At 39.8% G+C, this 20,560-nt stretch overlaps 1 protein-coding gene across 1 annotated transcript in view; it reads right to left on the bottom strand.

Annotated features, from left to right (window-relative positions):
• The window catches only part of LOC115620691 (mucin-5AC), a 55,003-nt gene that overhangs the window by 22,147 nt on the left and 12,296 nt on the right, over nt 1-20,560 (bottom strand). The window contains exon 2 of the mRNA XM_030514061.1: nt 6,267-6,380. Within this exon, the coding sequence (XP_030369921.1) occupies nt 6,267-6,360 (94 nt within the window). The 5' untranslated portion in view covers nt 6,361-6,380. The remainder of the gene's footprint in view (nt 1-6,266; nt 6,381-20,560) is intronic.

Here is a 20,560-nt window from a genome sequence, read left to right as displayed (position 1 = left end):
AATACAAACTAATTAACCATGCTGGGATAAGTGTTTTACTTATAAATGTACATATCAAATAAACAGTGGAAATTGCTCCGCAGAAACGTACCAAGCTACAAATTAAATTATTCCACAACTATTTCTAGCAATTTGGTTAAGTAAAAGAAACCACTATTTTTAAAAGTTTGCAGATTAAGATCTTCGTTCAATAGTGCTAGCAAATATTTATCTTGGCATATTATTCTTAAATCCAACAAAGCAAAAGCGTCAAAGTTGACTTTAAATATCTTTGAAATGCCCTCTTTAAGCTGCTAATTGTAAATAATAGTATGTGATAATAATGACAACAAATTGTTGTTCTACAAATTAGTGACAAAGATGTGATAAACGCAAAACTACGAAAGATTGTTGCATTGATTCGAAGCTGCATGAAAACTTAGTATTACCACAATTGTTTTTCTAACAAAACATCATAGTTACAACGTTGCTATTAAGATTTTAAAAATTCAAAAGTTGCTTAAAAAATTCCAAAATTGTACATACCAATAGGTAAAACACTCTTATCTGTGGCTTTTATGTAATTCTAAACTAAATGTTAAACCATATTTAAACCCTATTAAATATGATTATCTTTCACAAAACAAAATGAATATAGACATAATTCCATTTAATTTTCTTATCCTATTAGGATTTTAAAATTTTTTTGGGAAATGTTTATCTCATCTCTCAAAAACTAAGTTTTATTTATTGTCAAAACATATAATCTTCAATTATATGTACACAGATGTGCCTTACTGTCTAAATGTATTAGAAGTTTCACCGAAAGTTGTACAGAGATATAAGATACTATTGAGATTTCCAATTGGATCCATCTTCCATTTTAAAGTTATATTTTCTTTACCATTGAAATTAAATTCAATAGAAGACTCGTTGTGCTAAGAAGTTAAAAATAATCAAATTTTTAATTGAAACTTTGTTTTTTTCAATCTTTGATTTTCAATTCTTTCTTTCTTTTTTCTTCAAGCCTCTCAACAAGAATTATTAATTGTCAAAATGAATAATCTTCCATCGGATTTGGATATCTCTCACTTCGTCGAAAATTGTACTGAGATATCAAAAAGATTCAGATATGCAATTTGATAAGTGTTGCATATTCATTTTGAATCCTATTTTGCCAGAATGTCTGAACAATACCATGAGATCCACCCAAAGCACTCGTATTCTTCTGAAGGGATTTCTACCGTATGTCGGTGAGTTCTATTGGCGTGTTACTTCCGCAATTTTGAAACGCCTGGCTATAAACAAGCGATTAATATGCGCAATAAACAAAAAGAAAACAACCGCGACAAGACAACAGAAAAAGAAAAAAATAAGCGAACAAGATTTGTGCGCACTAATGCCTTTGTAATTGGTTATAAATTAAGAAATCATAGAAAAACTATAAAATAGCAAATTTTCATTGCCCTGGCTAATAAATAAATACGTACCATATACTTATATATGTATGTACGTGATTTATGTACATAGTATGTGAGCAAACAGGCTCCCGCTGTTGAAGTTCAAGCCCTGGCGGCAATTCGTTTGGGGTTTTCGTTTTATAGCCATGTTGGTGTAATGACAAGCATGATTACCAGGGCTGGGTGGCTACCTAGTTAGCTGCTGGAGCCTGCAATTAGCCGCATTATGCCTGAAGAGAGTGTCCACATAATACTTGAGTAGCTGCTGGCTTGCTTCTGTGGCGAGTTCAGTGACTTATCAGTTTTTTTCAGTTTTATTATTATTTTTTTTTTTCGAAAAACGCGACGATGCCAAGCAGGCGTTTAGGTGTCAATTGCCCGGCCCCATAATAAAGTAAGTATTGAAAATTAGCAGCACCTGTTGTTGTACACGGGAACAACAACAACAACAATAACAATAACAACCAAGTCCCATACCATAATAGGCATGAGAAAAAAAGATGAGGAACGAAGACGGCAAGCAGCGAACTCACGTTCAAAATTGATTGATGAAAACGCCCCTCGAAAATAAGCAGGCAAGCGGGCGGGCCCCAGCACATGGCCAAAAGGCAGGCGCGACTTTAAGCCAGCACTTTTGCCTTGTTGTGTTCCTTGTTGTTTGGTTTTGTTTTGTTTTGTTTTTGCTTGCTTCTCTCTTATTTTGGCTTATAAAATAATGATAATGTGTTTGGGCTACTGAGAGGCAGCACGATTGGAGGACTGCGAGATGGCGAGGCTCTGAAATTCTGGAACTGACGACACCTGTTGCCTCGTTGCCGACCTTGAGCTTGAATTAAAAACACGATGTGGTCAGTCTGTGGCTGAAGTTGGGGCTTAAATACAATTACATAAGACGCCTAAGGGCTCGCGCTTCAACGGTTAAAGCCATTAAGTGGCCAGATATCATGCGAAATATTTGAAGTTCGACTCATGAATTGTTGAACAAATACACGTACGGATATCTATGGACTGCCAATTGTCGACGACATCTGCTTTATATATTTTAAAATGCAAAGTTTTTTGTTATGACGCAAATGCCACTTGTCGACTTGTCGATTGCCTCAACAGCTTGCCATTTCAATTTGGCTTGATTGTTGTTGTTGATGTTGTTGCTGTGGCCGATCTTCGCATATTAATCATGGCTGGCTGGGACTATTGCTACTCTTAACTGACATTTGGCAACATTATTGATTTATTGCTCACATGCGCACAGCTGTCAATAATGTCTACGAGCTACAAATGTATCCATCCATAGAACTGTAACTTCATCTCTAGACTCTCGGCTCTCGACTCTCGACTCTCGAATGTCGATTGTGGGCTGTTGAGTCATCGGCGCTTTGTGTGCACCTTTCTCGAGCCGGAGACTTGGTACGCCATCTCCATTGGCATCGGCATCGGCCTCGGCCATTTGTATCCATTTGTATTTATAATGAACAATTCAATTACAGGGCAAGTTGAGAAATTCTTGTAAACATTCTCAAAACGCCATGTAAGTTCATCAAACTGAAGTGGCCCTCCACCACTCATTGAGCGGCTTATGGGCTTGTCGGCCTGTGCCTGTGCCTGTTAATGTAACTGATTTATCTGTCTACATAATAAGTAATCAATAAATAGGTGAGAAAAGTCGACGGGGCGCTCCTGCCATTCACAAAATATTCAAGCTGCCTCCACACACAAGATATGTATGTATTTTCTATTTCTATTTCTCTTCTCTTTTTTTTCTTTTGGGAACATTTCCATATGCTGACTGTATTGACTGGACTGAGTAACTGAATGACTGACTGGACGTTGGCATGTGTTAATGAAAATTCCAAGAATTCAATGCATAGCCACAATGTCGTTAGGCCAGTAAGCAATGCTGCTGCTGCTGTTGCTGTCTTTGCAGTCAGGGCCAAATGTGGGTCAACAAGCTAGGCCCAGGCGCAAGGCACCGCTTACACTCAGAGAAATGCATAATGATGAAGATGCAGACAATGTTCTCAAGTTGAAAGTGTTTTCTGACGTGAATCGATTAAACCTGCAAAAGCTTCTTTCTAACTAGCTACTACAATATTTTACAGCGGAATTTTGTTCAACCTATTATTAAGTAGTGCTCCAATAATTTGAATTGCAATTTGAGAACTAACTGAGCCATCCAAGTATTGTTACAACACTGATGTATAGAAGTTTCTAACTGTTCAAAGCTTTCTTTAATTTCAATTGTAGTCGAAATTGTACTGTATTCCAACATAAATGTTTATTGAACACTACATTCACAAAGGAACTTCATCCTGGTGTTATTTTTCTAACTACGAGTAGACTATTTGAGCAACCAAAAAAGCCGAAAATGGACAGATTAGTTTTTTTATTTCGATGAAATTACAAATCTGCTTAAAGATTTCAAATTCTAGTTAAGCTTGATAATATTTCAAATCAAATTCATTTCTATAAGTTGTTTAATTCTTTAACAAACACAGACAAATAAATTTTATGCAATTTAATATTAAATCAAGACAAATTTTATGGTGTATAAGCATCGCCAGGAGTGTGGTGAGTTTCAAGAATGGTGAATATTTTGCTGAACATGCCAACTTACTTTCGAATTCGAATGATCCCTAGGTTCAAGGAGTTCTTTTGCTAATTTCAAATATTATCTTTCTATGAGACTTCTAACATGTCCTATAGGGGTTTCTAGCATTTTGCTCAGTGTGCTCACTGACGAGCTGTTGTTGTTGTTGTTATGGCTGTTGCTGTTGTCGTATCACTGGCCATCGTTTTGACTAAGTTAAATCAGTCAGTCAGTTGGTCGTTCGTTGGCCACGTTGCCTGCTTATTGAATGCCCATTAAACAATGGCACGCTGCCGTCCCCCACTCCCTCCCTCAACTCCCTCCCGTAGCCCCATCGCGCCCATCGTCACCATTGTCGTCGATGCTGAAGTCGTCTGATCGTCGCCATCGTTGTCGTCCAGCTTTTTAGGTGTCTAGCATGTAATCAGAAGTACTTTTTGGCCATTACTAGAAATGCAGCCCAGTCTTGTGTGCATTTGTTTGTTGTTGCTCTTGCTATTGCTATTGCTGTTGTAGTTGCTGTTTCTGTTGTTGCTGCTTGTGACCGATATTCTCAAGCGTGGAAAATTGTTGGGCCGATGTGCGCGCGCTTCGCTTTTCGGGTTTATTTGCTTAACTTTTGTTTAACTAAGTCGTTAAATTGTATGGGCGTGGGCCGCCTCATTTCCAAGTACGAACCGTTAGCATCGTCGCCTAGTTGTCTCTTCTTGTTCTTTTTATATTTTTTTCTCCTTATTTCTTTCTGCTTTTTGAGGCTATGTGCCTAAGTTGGCCTAATGGCATTTATTGCACTTTAAAACATTGAGAAATGTGAAAGTTAACACGCTGCTCACAGCAGATAGATCTACATACTCGCACATAACTGCCTTCAGATACTTACACGGATAAGTGTAGTCAGTCAGTTAGTTCGGCCCATTAATGGCCGTGCTGGCCTTTTCTAAGCGAGGAGGGGGCGTTGACGCTTCTTTTACTTGCCTTTAATTATAGAGCGTGCAAATGGACCTAATTTTGGGTACGCACGCTTTATTTATTTTTATTTTTATTTTTTGCTTTGGGGTTCATGAACTCTGCCTTTGCCACGCAATTGCATTTTTGCGACCATTGTGTCAGACTGACGAAGGGGCCTGCCATCAGCCATGACTCAATTGAATTTCGCACCCTCCCGAAAAGCCAGAAAAAATGTCATTAATTGAATTTTGTGTGTGTGTGTGTATGCTGAATGCAACAGACTTGGACAGCTTATATGCATTAAGCGGCAAATGAAATGAACGAATGGAATGACCCCTGACCCTGGACAACTGCACAGCTGTTTGGCAATTTGTCACTTTATTGCACCAACAACAATTGCTTTAATTAGCAAAACTTGCAGTTCAATGGGCTCGCGATATGCTCAAATATCGGCAAGTGTGTGGTTGTTTATGTTTATGTTGAGGGTCAGCGCTAGTCTTCGGTATTTATAGGCTAAATAGGATACGCCCGGACACCCGCACATATGCCATCATAACGGCATTACAGTAGCAATTGAATATGGAAAACTCGAAATTGTAGCAATAATTGTCAACCTGGAAACTTTAATTAAATAAAAGTGACTCCAATTTTAATTATTTGGATTACACGAAAAGTTTGGTGGACTGACTAATTCACATATAGTATATAGTTGTATAGTTCTTTTCCCTGGGTTTAGGGTCTCATCCCAGTTCAACAAACAGTCCTTCAGAATATGTTGTACTTATATCATAGTCTTCTCTTCTCTCTTAAATTCTTGCCCCATCGAAAAGGTATTTAAAATCCTACATATTTTATAGATCAGTGTAATAATATACAGATCCTTTTTTCTTGTTCCTAGTTCATAATTATGTTTGCCGTTCAATTGTTCCTTATTCAATTGATAATAAATTAATTTTTATTTAGCTCATATGTTGTGTAAAGCTATGATTAGACATGTTAAGTGCCTTTTTTAAGATTCTTATATATTTATATTGATTCAGTTTTGATTTGCCTGTGGTACTACTATTAATTCCGTTCTTCTTTGACGATTTTTACTGTTATTCCATTCTCGCACCCCACGCAACAGGATCTTATCTAGGCCAGCGGCTTTTGTTCTGCAAATTATTTTTATTTTGTGTGTGAGTGTGTGTGTGAGAGAGTCCAGGATTTGGCATAGAGTTCTAGTTGGTACTTAAGTGCTTACTTACTTAGTGCACTAACTATAATTTATGTTGACATAATAAACCACTTACCAGCCTCTGTGAGCAGCGGCAGCACGGCGAGCGACGCCAGCGCGAGTGACACCAGCAATTCGAGTCCCAACGGACTCGAACGTTTTCTTGTCATGGCGTTGATTGTGTTTGTAACTGCAAGAGACAAGAAGTAGAGGGAGAGTTGGCTTTTTAGTACGTGCTGGCAACCCTGACAGCTATTAAGCGGGCAAACACACTACATACTCGTATAGTATAGGTTGTACTTAAATACATTCATGTTTGACATTTGGCCACGGCTTTGTGGCTGTGCGCCTATTTAACCCTTAAACAACAATCAAAGCGACCAACAATATGTTTCTTAAACGACGGCACTTCATTAAAAAAGCATGACAAGGCGCATGTTGCCTGTCGTCGCATTTTTTCTTCCTTCCTTCCTTGCTTCACTTCTTTTCTTTTTTTAAAGGAATTTTCAATAGCCTATGTAGGGCTTACAAAAGCAATTTACGTGCACAAACAGCACACATTTTTTTGTCGGGTGGTCGATGGTCGTGTGACCGATGACAGGACCCCACCACCAAGAGGACTACAGCAGGACAGCTAGCTACACCATCCCCCGTCGCTGTTTTTCTTCAATTGTTTGCGGAAATCACTTGTTTGCTGATTTGACAGATGTGCAATTTTCCCTGACATGCTTGCAGGCGCAATTGCTGGCCATACCCGAAAATTCTAGCTGTTCTGGCCACACCCCAAAAGGTCAGCAATCGTCAGATACATGCCTACACAAGACTATACAAGCCTACATAGGAAAAACTTATCGGCTAGTTGTGTGAAGTTTTTGTCCGCAAACATTTCGCTGATTGAAAATGTCAGGAGCACGCCGGAAAAACTCAAGAAAACTTCCGGCACGCACAAATATCTCCAGAGCCGTTATAATTAGTTTGGCTAGCATTTCAAGGCTTATCAGTTGACAACTCTATGTACATTGTCATCCTATATATACACACACACATGTACGAGTATACATATATTGTGGACATAATGGCATAAAAAGCGGGCACGACACATACGTTTCATATTTTCATTTATTAGCCTGTTTTTATTTGCTTTATGCTCCTTTAATCAAGTCCCTGGAGATGCAACACGTGAGTGGCGATGCCATTACATTGAGGGGTGGCTTTCCCTGCGCACATTTGATGGGGTCGGGGTCAAGTTATACAATTTCGTACATTTCAAAAAGCAATAAAATTTATGCCCAAGCACAATGGGAATGTTTGTGACCTTTAAGCTGAGAATTTGGGATTTCAAATTATCCATGATAGTGAAATATCTTAGAAATTTTTAACTCTTATTTCAAAGAAGACATTAAGTGAGCGCTTGAGCACATCACGTCTGAGGAAAATGTCGGAAATCCTGTATTTTTAAATATAAATATTAGTATTTATATTTGTTTTATGATGTGAATACAAGCACGTGTAAATAACGATATAGTGCATAAATTTGACAAAAAGTGCGAATTTGATTATTTTTAAATAAAATCATTTTAAAGATAAGAACTATAATGGAAGCAATGTGAACCATACAACATTCAATTACATTCTGCTCGGATCAGAACAACTAATTTCTACTATGTAAAGTGAATGTAAATGCCTCTTGGCTGTTATCAGTGTGTTATGAGTTCTGTCCCTCTCTTAAAGATCGATGCGCTCTCGCTCTCACATTACAGGCTTTACAGCATCGATATGCAGATGGGCTTTCCAATGCCGCAGCCGCATAACAGTCGCTGTTAATTTGTTCTCGCATTTCGGTTCTAGACATTATTCAAGTGACGTTCTATTCAAAAGTGCACTAAAGAAAGTCTATTTTACTAAATATTTTATTCAGATATAAACATGAGTTATTATTTTTAATCAGTCTTCAGTCTTCTTTAAAAAAAAGCTATTTAGTTATTTATTTCACCATAAAAAAGTGCATTTGCTTTTATATTCGATTCACGCCCATTGTGCAGCTGCCATTGTAGAATTTTGTTGTTGCTTCTTTCTGTGTTGTTGTATTGGGGGTCGTCTGCTTTTCGGTCGAAATCTGAGTGGTTTCTGTTACCCCCCTACCACTACCACCGCCATTGCCTACCCCGTCTCCAGATATAGTGCTGCAACAGAATTCGTGAGCGCGCTAACGAAACAAGCAAATAAAAATCAGCTAATACCAACTGCGCAATGCTCATCATAAATGCGCGAAATGTGCTCATTAAAATGCAGGAAAACGGCACAGTCTCAGCCTCCCAGCTCCAATCTGCAGTCTCAGTGTTAGTCTTAGCCCGAGAGACACAAATTGCACGGCTGCAGAGTCAACAACAACAGCAACAACAACAACGAGCAGAAGTTAAAGAAAAAGAGCAAAAGCAAGCTGTGGCGGCCGCCTGGGCTGAACTGAAAGATTGCTCCGTAGAGATGCAACCGCATCATGTTGATGACGAGTTGACATGACGAGCGACAATAACAATAATGATAATCTCACACGGCTGCGGCCAATGATGATGATAATGATGATGCTGCCGCTGCTGCCGCTGCTGCTGCTGCTGCTGTTGTAGATCGGCTGCGGTACACGCGGCATGACAACGGAAGCGACACAAACTGGCTATTAGTTGCTGGCCAAAATGGCACTTGTTCTAAAGTTATTAGCAACACACGAACACGGCTTACAGTCAACAGGAGAACAGCCAGCAACATGTTGCTGCAAGCAACTGGCAACAACAACTCGTTGTGGTAATTATTCTGCTCGTTGTTATTGTTGCTCATTGCTACTGTTGTTAGTGTTGTTGCTATTGTACGAGTATTGGCTAAATGGTAAACATTTTTCTCCACCATGTAGTATTTGGGTTAAGACCAAATAAAGGGGTGGTCACCAGGCAGCTGGCGTCTAAGCAGTATGTGTGTGTGTGACACAAATTCGTTTTGTGAATGAGCCGAAAACCAACTGCCAACTTTTACCGCTTGCGCGCAATTGCCCAAAAAGAGGCACGCGCATGTCACTTGCCTTGCCAGTTGAGTTGCGAATCGAAACAAATCCATAAGCAAAAATATCGGTCATGGGAAATTTGCAAGATTTCGACAAGTCAGCAGAAGCAGCAAGGGCAATGCATCATTGACCAACATAGAGACGATCGCATACTCGTACATACATATGTATGTATGTATGTATATATGCAAGTATATATGTAGTAGTCACTAGATGTCAGCAGATCTTACAGATCTTAACAATGCCTCTTCCTTCAGCAGAGATGCGTTATGAAAAATGCATGGCACTGTGCCTGAAGAGTGTGCTGGGCCGCAAATAAAATGCAAATATTTGCACAGTTGCTGCTAGCATGGTGGGCCCAATGCCCCAAGGTATACAGAAACACACATGCACACACATGTGAAAAGGGTAAGCACTGGACAAGGAACCTGAGCACAGCGGCAACTGTTTAACATTGAAAAATTACATTGGGAGTGCGCATTGTGCTCATGCGTGGCCAACAGTCCAGAAGTCTAGAGTCCAGAGCTAGAGGCAGAGTCTGAGCCAGAACTATAGCCAGAGTTGCCGCCTCTATACACAACCATTCCCCAGCCATACAAATTGTTGCACCGCTGTTCCTCGTCTGGCGCACTAATATAAATGTATAGCAAGCAGGGCAGCGGCAAAAATTTACATTTTGCTTAGGCCATGAAACGACAGGCGCAACACACTTAAAAAAAAAGCGTTGCTCATAAATTGTGTAAATTCGCAGTTAAATAATTGTCTTTTTAGTAATTTTAATGTAAGATCTAACTGAGAGTCTAGCTGCAACCAGAGCGCTCAAAGGGAGAGAGAGAGAGAGTTGTCCCTCCACACTCTGTAATATACAAATAACATATGCAAGAAATACAAACAAAACCCATTAGGCATTTACATTTGCAGCGCTGCTAATTGTTCTGCTGCTAACAGCATTCTAATAAGATTGTACAAGTACTTGAGAAAATGTAAAATGTTCTGCATTCTGTTAAATATCTTGCCAATTATATACGTGTGTATTTTAAGAGAGATTTGAGTCTGAAATTAATCTGTAATTTCAAACAAGCTTTGCTTGACTTACAGATATACTATAATATATATATATACAATTATATAATTAAGTATCAAAATGTCACTATCTATTTATAAAAGGGTATAATCAATTTTCGGGTATTGAGTTTGAAAATGTAGCTCTAAAAATGTTCATTTAGTTTATATTGCCTTTTAAATTTTCATTTTATGCAAATGTTCGTATTAATTGCTGTTATTAATTTTGCTGTTATTGCTTTTGTTTGTTAATGTTATGACGTACAAGTATATCATGTTTTATTATTTATTTGATGTGTATCATAATTTAGTAAAGAATTCAGTTCTCTGGCCTAACTGTAACTTAAAATAGAGCTGGATGAATGAATACGTTTAACGACAAACTGGATGAATGAATACGTTTAACGACAAACATTTTATCTGAAGAGAATTGGGAGTATGATTTTTTGTTGAGTGCAGCTTGGCACTCAAGTTGCGGGCTCTTTGCATTGCGCATGGCCAAAAGGTTCCCAAAGTGTTCCCAATGGAGGGTGGGAAAATTTCACATGTGCAACATTTTGACAGTCAGCGCACGAGCGGAGCTTCGTTAGCATATCAAAAGGTGTCTCTTGTCAGTATCTCAGTGCACAGCTGTCGAGTGGTGTCTGCCCCAGCTTCGGCCCAGCTTGGCTTCAGCTGCAGCAACAACAAGAACAACAACAACAACAGCTAGAGCTACGTCTACGGCTTTAGCATCTTTCGTTTGTTGTCTCTGCCTCTTTGAAATTTGTACCATGACCCACAAATATACTTTGGCGTGCTGTGGCGTACGCATCTAACGACCCAGGCAAAACTAGAGAGCCAGCTAGTAACTGAGGCAAGCGAGCTGCGCAATTTGCAACTGCAACTGTTGTGGCATGCAACTTTAATTGGATTTTACTAGCTTGGTATCAAACTGACATTTAGCGCACAGCACAATACACACCACATACTAGACAAACACAATGCAACGTCCAGAATTTGATGCTTCAGCTGACCCCAACCTCACGCGTCGTCGTCATCGTCGTCGTCATCGTCGTCGTCTTCGTCGTCTACTCGTAGTAGAGAGGAGTCCAGTCGCGTCCAATTGGAATTGCTTGCTTATCGCATTACACTCCGGTGCCTTGTTCTAAGATTCTGCGATTCTTCGATTGCAACTGCGCGCTGTCGATCGGCGTTAATTTGGGTTTGTGTTCGACTGTCTGCGGCTGCCACTGCCACGGCCACTACCATGGCCACTGCCACACATTTAACGGTGCGGCAGCAATTGCAAATTGCATTTTTCCTATCGCACAACGCAATTTTCTATCGTCATCCAATTGGGCCGATGTACGTTGTGCTCATAAATCTGCCGCAGCTGCTGTCGATGTTGCAGCTACCGCTGGGAGCCCTCACATGTTTCTAATGCAAGTCTGTTGTCTCTGTGTGTATATATATGTGTGCGTGTGTGTGTGTTGGTTAGCCAAATTATTGCGGTTTGAACTTGGCCATAGGCCATGCAATCTGAAAGCTGCCTTAAACGTCCGACCTTGCAATTGCCACTTGATCGCCAGCGAGCTGCGACTGTTGTTGCTGTTGGTTGTACATAGCTTCTACTGCGACTGTGGAAATTAATAAAGCCGCTGCGCCTGCGTCCACTTCATGTGTTTAACTAGCAGTGCACGCAAAATAAATGCTCGAAAATGTTTGCGCACGATCCACAAACATAACGGTGGTTGTGCTGTTGTGTGGTTTCTAGCGCAACAATAAAGGCAAACAGAACGCCGAATGTACTTACTAAGTATGTAGCTACAGGTTAGCAACACTTTAAAGAACCATGCGGACGAAATTATAAATAATTGGACATATGTACATACTTGTATATACAATATAGCTATGACGTTTATATAGAAACGTAAAGAACTACACATGGGTATGGGAATTTAATGTGCTGAGAAACTGAGAAATGACGGAAATAGCCAATTCAAATGAATGTTTTCTTTCAAATTAAATGAAGTTTGTTTTAATTTTTTGTAAATGTTAATTTCACTTCAAACGAATAAGTCGCCTTTAATCAATGGAGGAAGTATTTTATCGTACAGCAAATAAGGCGTATTACTTATTAAGTTATCGAATGTTATTGAAAACCCATCAAGTGTCAATTTAAAATGAAGAGGCTACAAAAATTACTAAATAAATAAGATATTCAAAATAAATATTGAAACTATCAAATACCACATCGAATACCCTATAATTCCAAAGTTAGGAATTCAGACCGTTTCATCAAATTTAGGTAAAACTGTATTTGCGGCTCGCCTGCCTGCCCGCACTCCAGCTTCTGAGTCACTTGTCAGCGCACAGCCGCGGCATGCGGAAGCTGGCAACACGATGGCGACAACAACAGCAACACGAGCAACGTGCCACCGCCAACGCCATTGCCAATGCCACAGCGTGCTGCAATGGCAGCGGCAACAATTTGCCATTTTCGCTCGTGTTGCGCCACTGTACGCCACTGGCCAACACTTAAACTGGATTAGTTCTGTTGGTTGCTTTGATTTGTGACAAATCTTGATGTTGGCCGCTGCCGATGCCGATGCCGTTGCCGCTTGCCATTGCCATTGCTACTGTTTGTGCTGCAGCAATGCGCCTGCAGCATGCAACAAGAAGAGGAAGAAGCAACCGTGGCAGTGGCAACAACATCTACCATATGTGGTGGCTGCTGTTCTTGGTGGTTTGGGTCAATATGACCAGAACAGCAACATCAACATCTACAGCAACAACAGCAACAACAACAACAACTGACAAGCTAGATCGTGCGCTGATTTAGTTTAAGTTTATTTTTATACGCTTTTTGTGTGACGAGAGCGCATCGCACAAATTTCTCTTTTTCTTGGAGTCAAGTTTGTCGGCTTAGCGGCAAAAAAAAGGCAAAAACTAAAGCCTCCAGCTGCAGAATCGTTCTAATTTCACTCAAAGCTGCAATTTAGCTGCGTTTCTATTCGCAATTAAGCCAAAAGTTGCGCTGAATATAATACTTTCGATTAGAATTGTGAAATTATTGGAAGTAACACAAAGCGAGGCGAAAGGTCATTTAAAATGAAAAGGATGCAGGATTAGGTTATGTTAAGTTTTCGTGTTAAATGAACATCAAGAGAGTACAACAGGCCTGCTAAATGCATGTCCTGCTTTGCAAATTCCTCCAGGAGTGCGCTTAGGAAAGCGTTTTGGGGTAGAACCCACACCTGGAGAGGGATCTTTTTTCTTGATTATTTGAAGCATTTTTAAAATGGAAGCAGCAAATTATTAAAATTGAAGAAAAAGAGCAATTGATGATATGATTTGAATTTATTGAACAAATTTGCTGTACTACTTTATTAAAAGACCTCATGATTGGAAGTCAAATATGCTCTTATATTATCAAAAAAAAAAAAAATTTAAAAAAATTAATAATAATTACATAGATATAGGATATGTATGTAGTAATAAATCTTTACAGTTCTAATGAATAAATTGAAAATAATCACACAATATTTGCTTCAAAACCAAAAAGTTGGTGTTTTGAGAAATGGGTTTATAAATGACAAATGATTATCAAAGATGTTGTTTCAATTATTGCACGAATTCCAAAGAATCCTATAGCTATGTTAAATGTAGATCAAATAGTAAAATGTGTTTCAATACATATTCATAAGCTTGAAGAATTGTAGTTATGTCTGCCTTAAATTACTGAAAAATGAAATCCGTGTTGCTTGTCAGTGTGTCTTTTCTAATAATTTATGATTAGTTCAATAGCAATGGATTATACTTCCCAGCAATGATAAAGCAACTGCCGCTTCTTCCGTCGCTTACTAGAGATTCTAAGCTAGGGGAAGCTAGGGGCCAGGTAGCAGCTGTAAACTTAGTAGCTATCTATTATCGCCCGCAGAAAGCCCATCTCCAGGTGGGTAGATAGGGGCTGCTTCGTGGCAAGTGCTCAGCATTCAAAATGCGATCGCAGTAAAAGTTTTATGGATGTATTTTTAAAACCAATTAACAATTTGCATACAAGTATATAAAGTCTGCGCTTATTGGAAAAACACTTGCGCATGGTACAAATGTTGACTAATTTCTGCCTGAAATTCGAAAAAATTCCTTTCAACAACTCTCAAACTAAATCGCAAAATTAAAGAAAGCACAATTTGTGATCGATTTCTGATCAGATGCTACTTGTAGGTTAACCATGTAAGTTCTAGACGACTGTCTGTTTTATATGTTTGGCAAAAAAATTAACAATTCAAATACTTAACATTAAGATTGGCTGGCCAGCTTTGCGCCAATGATTCGTCTGATTATGTATTCTACGTATAAGGTTGCAATAAAAATTGAAGAGACATGTACAGGAAACGAAATTGTTGAAGAGCTTCAACATCGCTTCATTCTAAATTCGCAAATCGTTACTGGAAACTTCCTACCTCCTCCCTTGCCATGCGAAAATTGAATACAACTTGGAAAGGTTAAATCGGTCAACATAACACTTTTCAATACGTGGCAGCGTGCCGTTGCGAATTTGTAACTGAAACCCTGAACTTGCCACAGATACGAGTATTGAACATTTTCGCAATAACGCCCACCACACGTGTCATTTGCGCCATCAATTGTTGTTATACAATGGGCATAAACAAAAAATGAACAAACAGTGCTTAGCTTAATGGCTTTGCCAAAATTGAAACAATACAACAAATCAATGACTACAAGTATAAGCATTGGTGATATACTCGAACTGCTTAGAAGAAGAAAAGATCCGCCCGACGACAGATTCGCGGGCAAGAGGCCGCGCGCGTTTTGCGAGCGTTTCTTGTCGTCGGCCAACACGCGCAAACTGGTTCTAATTATGCCAGCGCATTATTTGGATTTTGCCTTTTGGCCAATTCAATGAACGCAACAGGCAAATACAGTTAGCCAAATTGTTAACTATGTACGCTTTGTCTACGTGATTTGTTTGCGCTTGCTGTTAGAATATTGAAAAGTAGTTCAGAGAGACCAGCTCAGGTCTTCAAAATTTGGCGCGTTTTTTGCTTTGTATGTGTGTGGATTGTACTTTTTGTTTCAGCGATTTATATAGTACGTGGCAGTGGCGTCAATTGAAACTCATTAATATGATTACTCATGGCTGTGTAATTTGCAATGTTGTTTTTATTTGATTCTGTGAAGTGGTGTATGCCAAAAATTTTAGATGCTACCATGTAGACTATGGGAAATTCCAAGTGCCCGTTCTCCCCATTAACCATTTTGTAGCAGACAGCGACAGCGACGACGAACATTTTTATTTTAAACTTCGTGATGTCATAGCCAGCCCAAAACTGTTTTTGACTTTCTGCAAGTCAGCAACAGCTCCCCAAATGGCACAATCTACCAAATCTATCTATCTATCTACCTATCTATCTACGTATCTATCGATGATGATGGTGATGGTGATGAGCACACCGGCTGACTAACTGAGTCATCCGCCAGCAACAACAGCAGCTTTAACTAAGCCTTAGTTTCCACCACTAAGCGATGCGATAATTATGTGTGGCATGGTCGGCCCAGGGCTATGTAGCTATGCTTATAGACCAGGAACAACGAGCTGAAAGTCAATGAATTTTATAAATGTGCGCGCACACCAATATGTCCCCCAGATATAAGCAACCACAACAACAACAAGAAGAGCAAGAGCAACTCGCCTAGGTGTAGGCCTAGGTTTAGTCTTAGACTCATCCTTAGCCTGCACTTCGAGGAATTCACTTGACTTCTTACATACTATACTCGTACTCGTATATGCGTGCGTCTCAGCACCAAGCTCGAAGCTCCAAGACCATACTGCAGTTGCATGGCCAGCGAGTCTAATGCTGCATAACCAGGAAATGCCAATCAATGAGGAATATGCGTTGCTCAAAGCAACTTTGATAGAGACAAGCAGCCGATGCACGGGGAGGGGAGAGTATGGGAGCGGAAGAAGAAGAGTAGGGGCAGTAGACACAGGTCTGGGGCACATGGACAACAACATCACGGTGCGGCGCAAAACAAATAAATTAAAAATTGCATTAAAATGTAGAAAATGAAAAACGTTGCCTTTTTAAGCAGATTTGTCGGGGGAGGAGGCGCAGTATGGTATGGTGTGGTATGGTTTGGTCTAGTCTGGTATGGTCTGGTATGGCATATACATAGCATATAGCGTCGTTGTCGCTGGGCTGTCAACTTGAAATCGCACGTTTTCCTACGCGCAACAAAGTCGCGTCTCTCTGGTCGCCAGGTTGCCGGTCGCTTGGCCGATCGAGCCTGCGCCTTCTCTAGTCAGGGCTCAAACAGACAACGAGCAGCAGCAACAACAACAGCTGCACAAAATGTGCTAAAATATGCGCAAATAGCCAGGCCGAAGAAGATGTAGAAGAAGAAGAAGCAGCAGCAGCACCACCACAACCACCAACTGGAGAAGCATCGCACAAAGTCGAGACACTCTCTCACACTAAGAAATGGCGCATATGAGTGAGTGTTTTAAATCATGCTGCCTGCCAAAGTCATGATTCATATACCGTTAGTTGCTCATTTCCACACAAATAAATCCCGAAAAAAAGAGCCAGCCCGAAGCCTTTTTCAGCCACTTGAGAAATCATTCAAAACGGCGGCCCAACGGCGCCCATGAACGAACTCAGACAGGCTCCAACAACAGCAAGCAGAGGGAGAGCCAACCAGCCAGCCAGCCAGCTAGAGCCAAACTTCATTGCCAACTTAACAAATTGCAAATAACGCAGGTGTTTGCCTTGGGTCACAAAAATAAAAATATATAAGAAAAAAATAACGCTGCCTGACTGTTATAATCGGCAATGGGCGGTGGTAAGGAGCAGGGGGACCTACCCTGCGTATGCTTCATATTTGTGCCAGTTACTGTTTTAATGCTTCACCAAAGGGGCATTCTAGCCGTAGTAAGCATCGTAAATAGGTACCCTATAATAAAAATGGACTTCTACACTACTGCCATTGCAACATTTACGAGCAGCAGTTGCCCTAAATGTTCACTGCAATCAGCTAATGGGCAGTATTAGCAACAAATCTAAACTAACTCTTTAATACTAATATATTAATATTATTTTGCAACTAGTTGAAGTTTTCTAGAAAATTTTTTGGTCCTATTTTTCCAATAACTTACAATAATGGCCGGAAAAAAGGCTGTATGTTCATTCCTTTTTTCATTCATTATTTGGAAGAGCCATGAAAATATTAGGAAAATAATAAGGGGACTGCTTTATTATACTCTAAAAAATTTAAAAACCGTTCAAACCCTTTTTTAATTTGAGAATAAATATAAATAAAAGTAAAGAAGGGAGTACTAGCAACGAGGTGCCTTCGTACTGAAAAAAAAAAAAAAATTAGTTCAAAAGTAAATTGACAGAAAATAAAAAATTTAATCTTAACCCTTTTAGGGAAAAGTGCTGAGTACAATATACTATATTTATGCTAGAATCGAAAATTTTCTCATACAGATGGCAATTTATCCCATAATTGTTTATACAAAATCGCACCTTAATTTGTACAAAATCTGTTAGAACATTCGCTCAAATGCCGTTTGGCGAGGGTACATTGTTTTCGGTGCCACGCTTTTTATTTTAAATCTTTCTAGTTAGTATTTTTTTGGTGGGACACTAACAACTGTTGACTGCCAAAATATTTGTCATACTGCTCTGCTTGCTGGCTGGCACTTTTGTTTGCCTGTTTGCCCTGCCGCTGATTTTCGTTTACCTGTCGAGCACTTTACTTTAAAAAAAAACTAATAACAATAATTAAAACGATGCATCATTAAGAGATGAACGTGAGATTTTAACGGTAGGAAAGTGTGTTCCTCAATGCTTTGAGGAAACAAACTGTTTGATGTGTGCAATAAACAGGCTGCAATTTCACTTTTATTTGCGGCAACGCTCAAGAAACAAGTTTATTTGTTTTGTAATGCGACGACGACGGCGACGATGACGGTGATGTTGACGAGGCGAGGAAAGTGTTCTCTCTCTGTGTGTGTGCTGGGCCAGCAAACAATTTGTATTAAATATGTACGAGCATGGGTTAAGGGCCGGTTTCGGAAATGGCCGAAATAGTCGAGCTGCCTTTCTACAGTCGCCGCTAAAATGGAAAGTGCTCAACATTTTTTCATAGGCATACAAGTATTAGCCGTTAAAGTTATGTTTTTGTGTAAGTAGCAGCCACAGGGTTCTGAGCTTCAACCGAGCTTTTGATTTATGAAGTGCCGCTCACATGTTTCTGTCTCTGCCTCGCCGGCTTAGGAATGCCGTCGTTTACTGCACTTGGCACCAAATTTTGAACAGAGTCGGGCCTAATTAAGATGACGTGCGCGTACTTCCGAGAATGCCCGAAAATGAAATGAAATTAAATTTAATGGGCAGTTTTTGATATTACGCAGGCGCGTTATAGACGAGCGTGTAGCCATAAAAATAGTCAGTCAACCAGTTTTTAAGCACATTTTCGAGCCTATTAACTCCACTCTCTGCTTCTTAGAACATTTGAGCGTGTGCGTGTGTGTGTTTGTTCATCTTTAAACAATGAAAAAAAGCATATATACATTGCAACTATATATTATAAGAATATATGTGTCTGACTTTGTACTTATAAGTATGATTTAACTGGGCACCCAGAAGGCCCACACACGTACGCCTAATTAGACAACATCCATTTTCTAGGCAGAACCTACACCCCATATTAATGGATATATATGGATATACATTATAATGGCTCGGTTATATGGCACGAGTAAACAGCACGTAGCTTCAATTAGTGGCTCAACATTTTGCCACATTTTGCATGCTGGCAGCTGACTAAAAAAAAAACCTTTTTTTATACAACATTTTCCCAAACAACAAGTCAAGTTGAGTGAGCCGTAGAGCAAGATTGATGGAGTGCGCGATTTAAGGCAGCAGGACCAACCAAGAAACCCACTTTTTTGCCACTTTGCGCTGTCAGGATTTTTGACAGGCAACGGCTTTCATTTGCGGGCGTGTCTGGGCATTTCATTTTTGGGGGTAGGTTGCCATTTTTAATTTAATTGATTAGCCTCGACAAATTGGCTTCAAAATTGATTTTTCGTCAAAATTGTCATCATGCCATAGCATACCCGCACATAATTGCATCAAAATTTATGGCAATAAACGAAATTGTGCGCCAGCCACAATTTTCTATTGGCCAGGGTGACATTTTAAAGCTGCTCTGCTCTGATATTTAAAACTGTGACCATAAATCTCATGGTCGTTGCTGATGCGAAATGCGAAATGCAATCGCATTCAACCCAACTGTCACACTGCCTGTCCAATGGCAAATGGCAAAACATTTATTTTGCATTTAAATTAAAAACCATATACTCGTATATCGTGCATTCAAATGACGGCTTTTGGTTCTTTGTTGAATGGCGCTGACTTTTTGGACGGTGCGGACTTTAAATGTTTAATTGAATGTTAATTAAGCTGTCGAAACAAAGCTTAAAGCTGCTGCCCCGGCCGGCACACTGTGGCAACCGGCTTGTGGCAAGAAGCGCATTGGCGAACGAGTTACACAAGGGGTGCGCGTCAAGTGGCACGGGTTAACAACATAGAGACACATAAAATACATCGGCGAACGAAGTCAAAGTGCCGGGCCATAAAATCAGGCAAGCAGCCATAGTCGCCCGCCGCACACTTGACGGCAATGAAGTCAAGTATGAAAACAATGAAGCAATGGCAAGCGTCGGAATTTGCACAAGGATATGCACAGGATGATGACATGACACAAGCGGCAACAGCAGCAGCAGAATTGGCTAACAAGAATGCGACCGGGCATACAGCAGGCAACAAGAAATCCTGAGTCGTCAGGTATGTACGTGGCTGATGACAAGCTTCAATAATGAGCGCGCGCCCTGTCTGAACATAAAAAGCTATGCCACGCTTTATTACCTTCTAACAAGATAGAATGCGCCGCTCGCAAGCACAAACAACTAAAGAATACTCTTTTTGCAAAATACTCTCTCTTTACTTTAGAGGGATATCATAATATTCATAATTTATAGAGTTTGTCATAATCTACAGAGTTCTGACAGCCAATCTATATTACAAGCAGTAAAGTAAAGCGACCAATGACAAAATGTTCTGGTCTTAAAATCTGCTGACCCCAAATCAATATGTTCTTCTCGCCCTATTAGTAATCCGTTAGGGAACTAACTATTTTCGCAAACCGTTTTAAACAAGTAAGCAGAACCTAATATTCAA

Source organism: Scaptodrosophila lebanonensis, unplaced genomic scaffold (assembly GCF_003285725.1).
Source record: "Scaptodrosophila lebanonensis strain 11010-0011.00,11010-0021.00 unplaced genomic scaffold, SlebRS2 tig00000024-arrow-pilon, whole genome shotgun sequence".
In the NCBI taxonomy this organism is placed as follows: domain Eukaryota; kingdom Metazoa; phylum Arthropoda; class Insecta; order Diptera; family Drosophilidae; genus Scaptodrosophila; species Scaptodrosophila lebanonensis.
The sequence above is the reverse complement of the archived record's forward strand: the minus strand, read 5'-3'. Positions and strand labels throughout refer to the sequence as shown.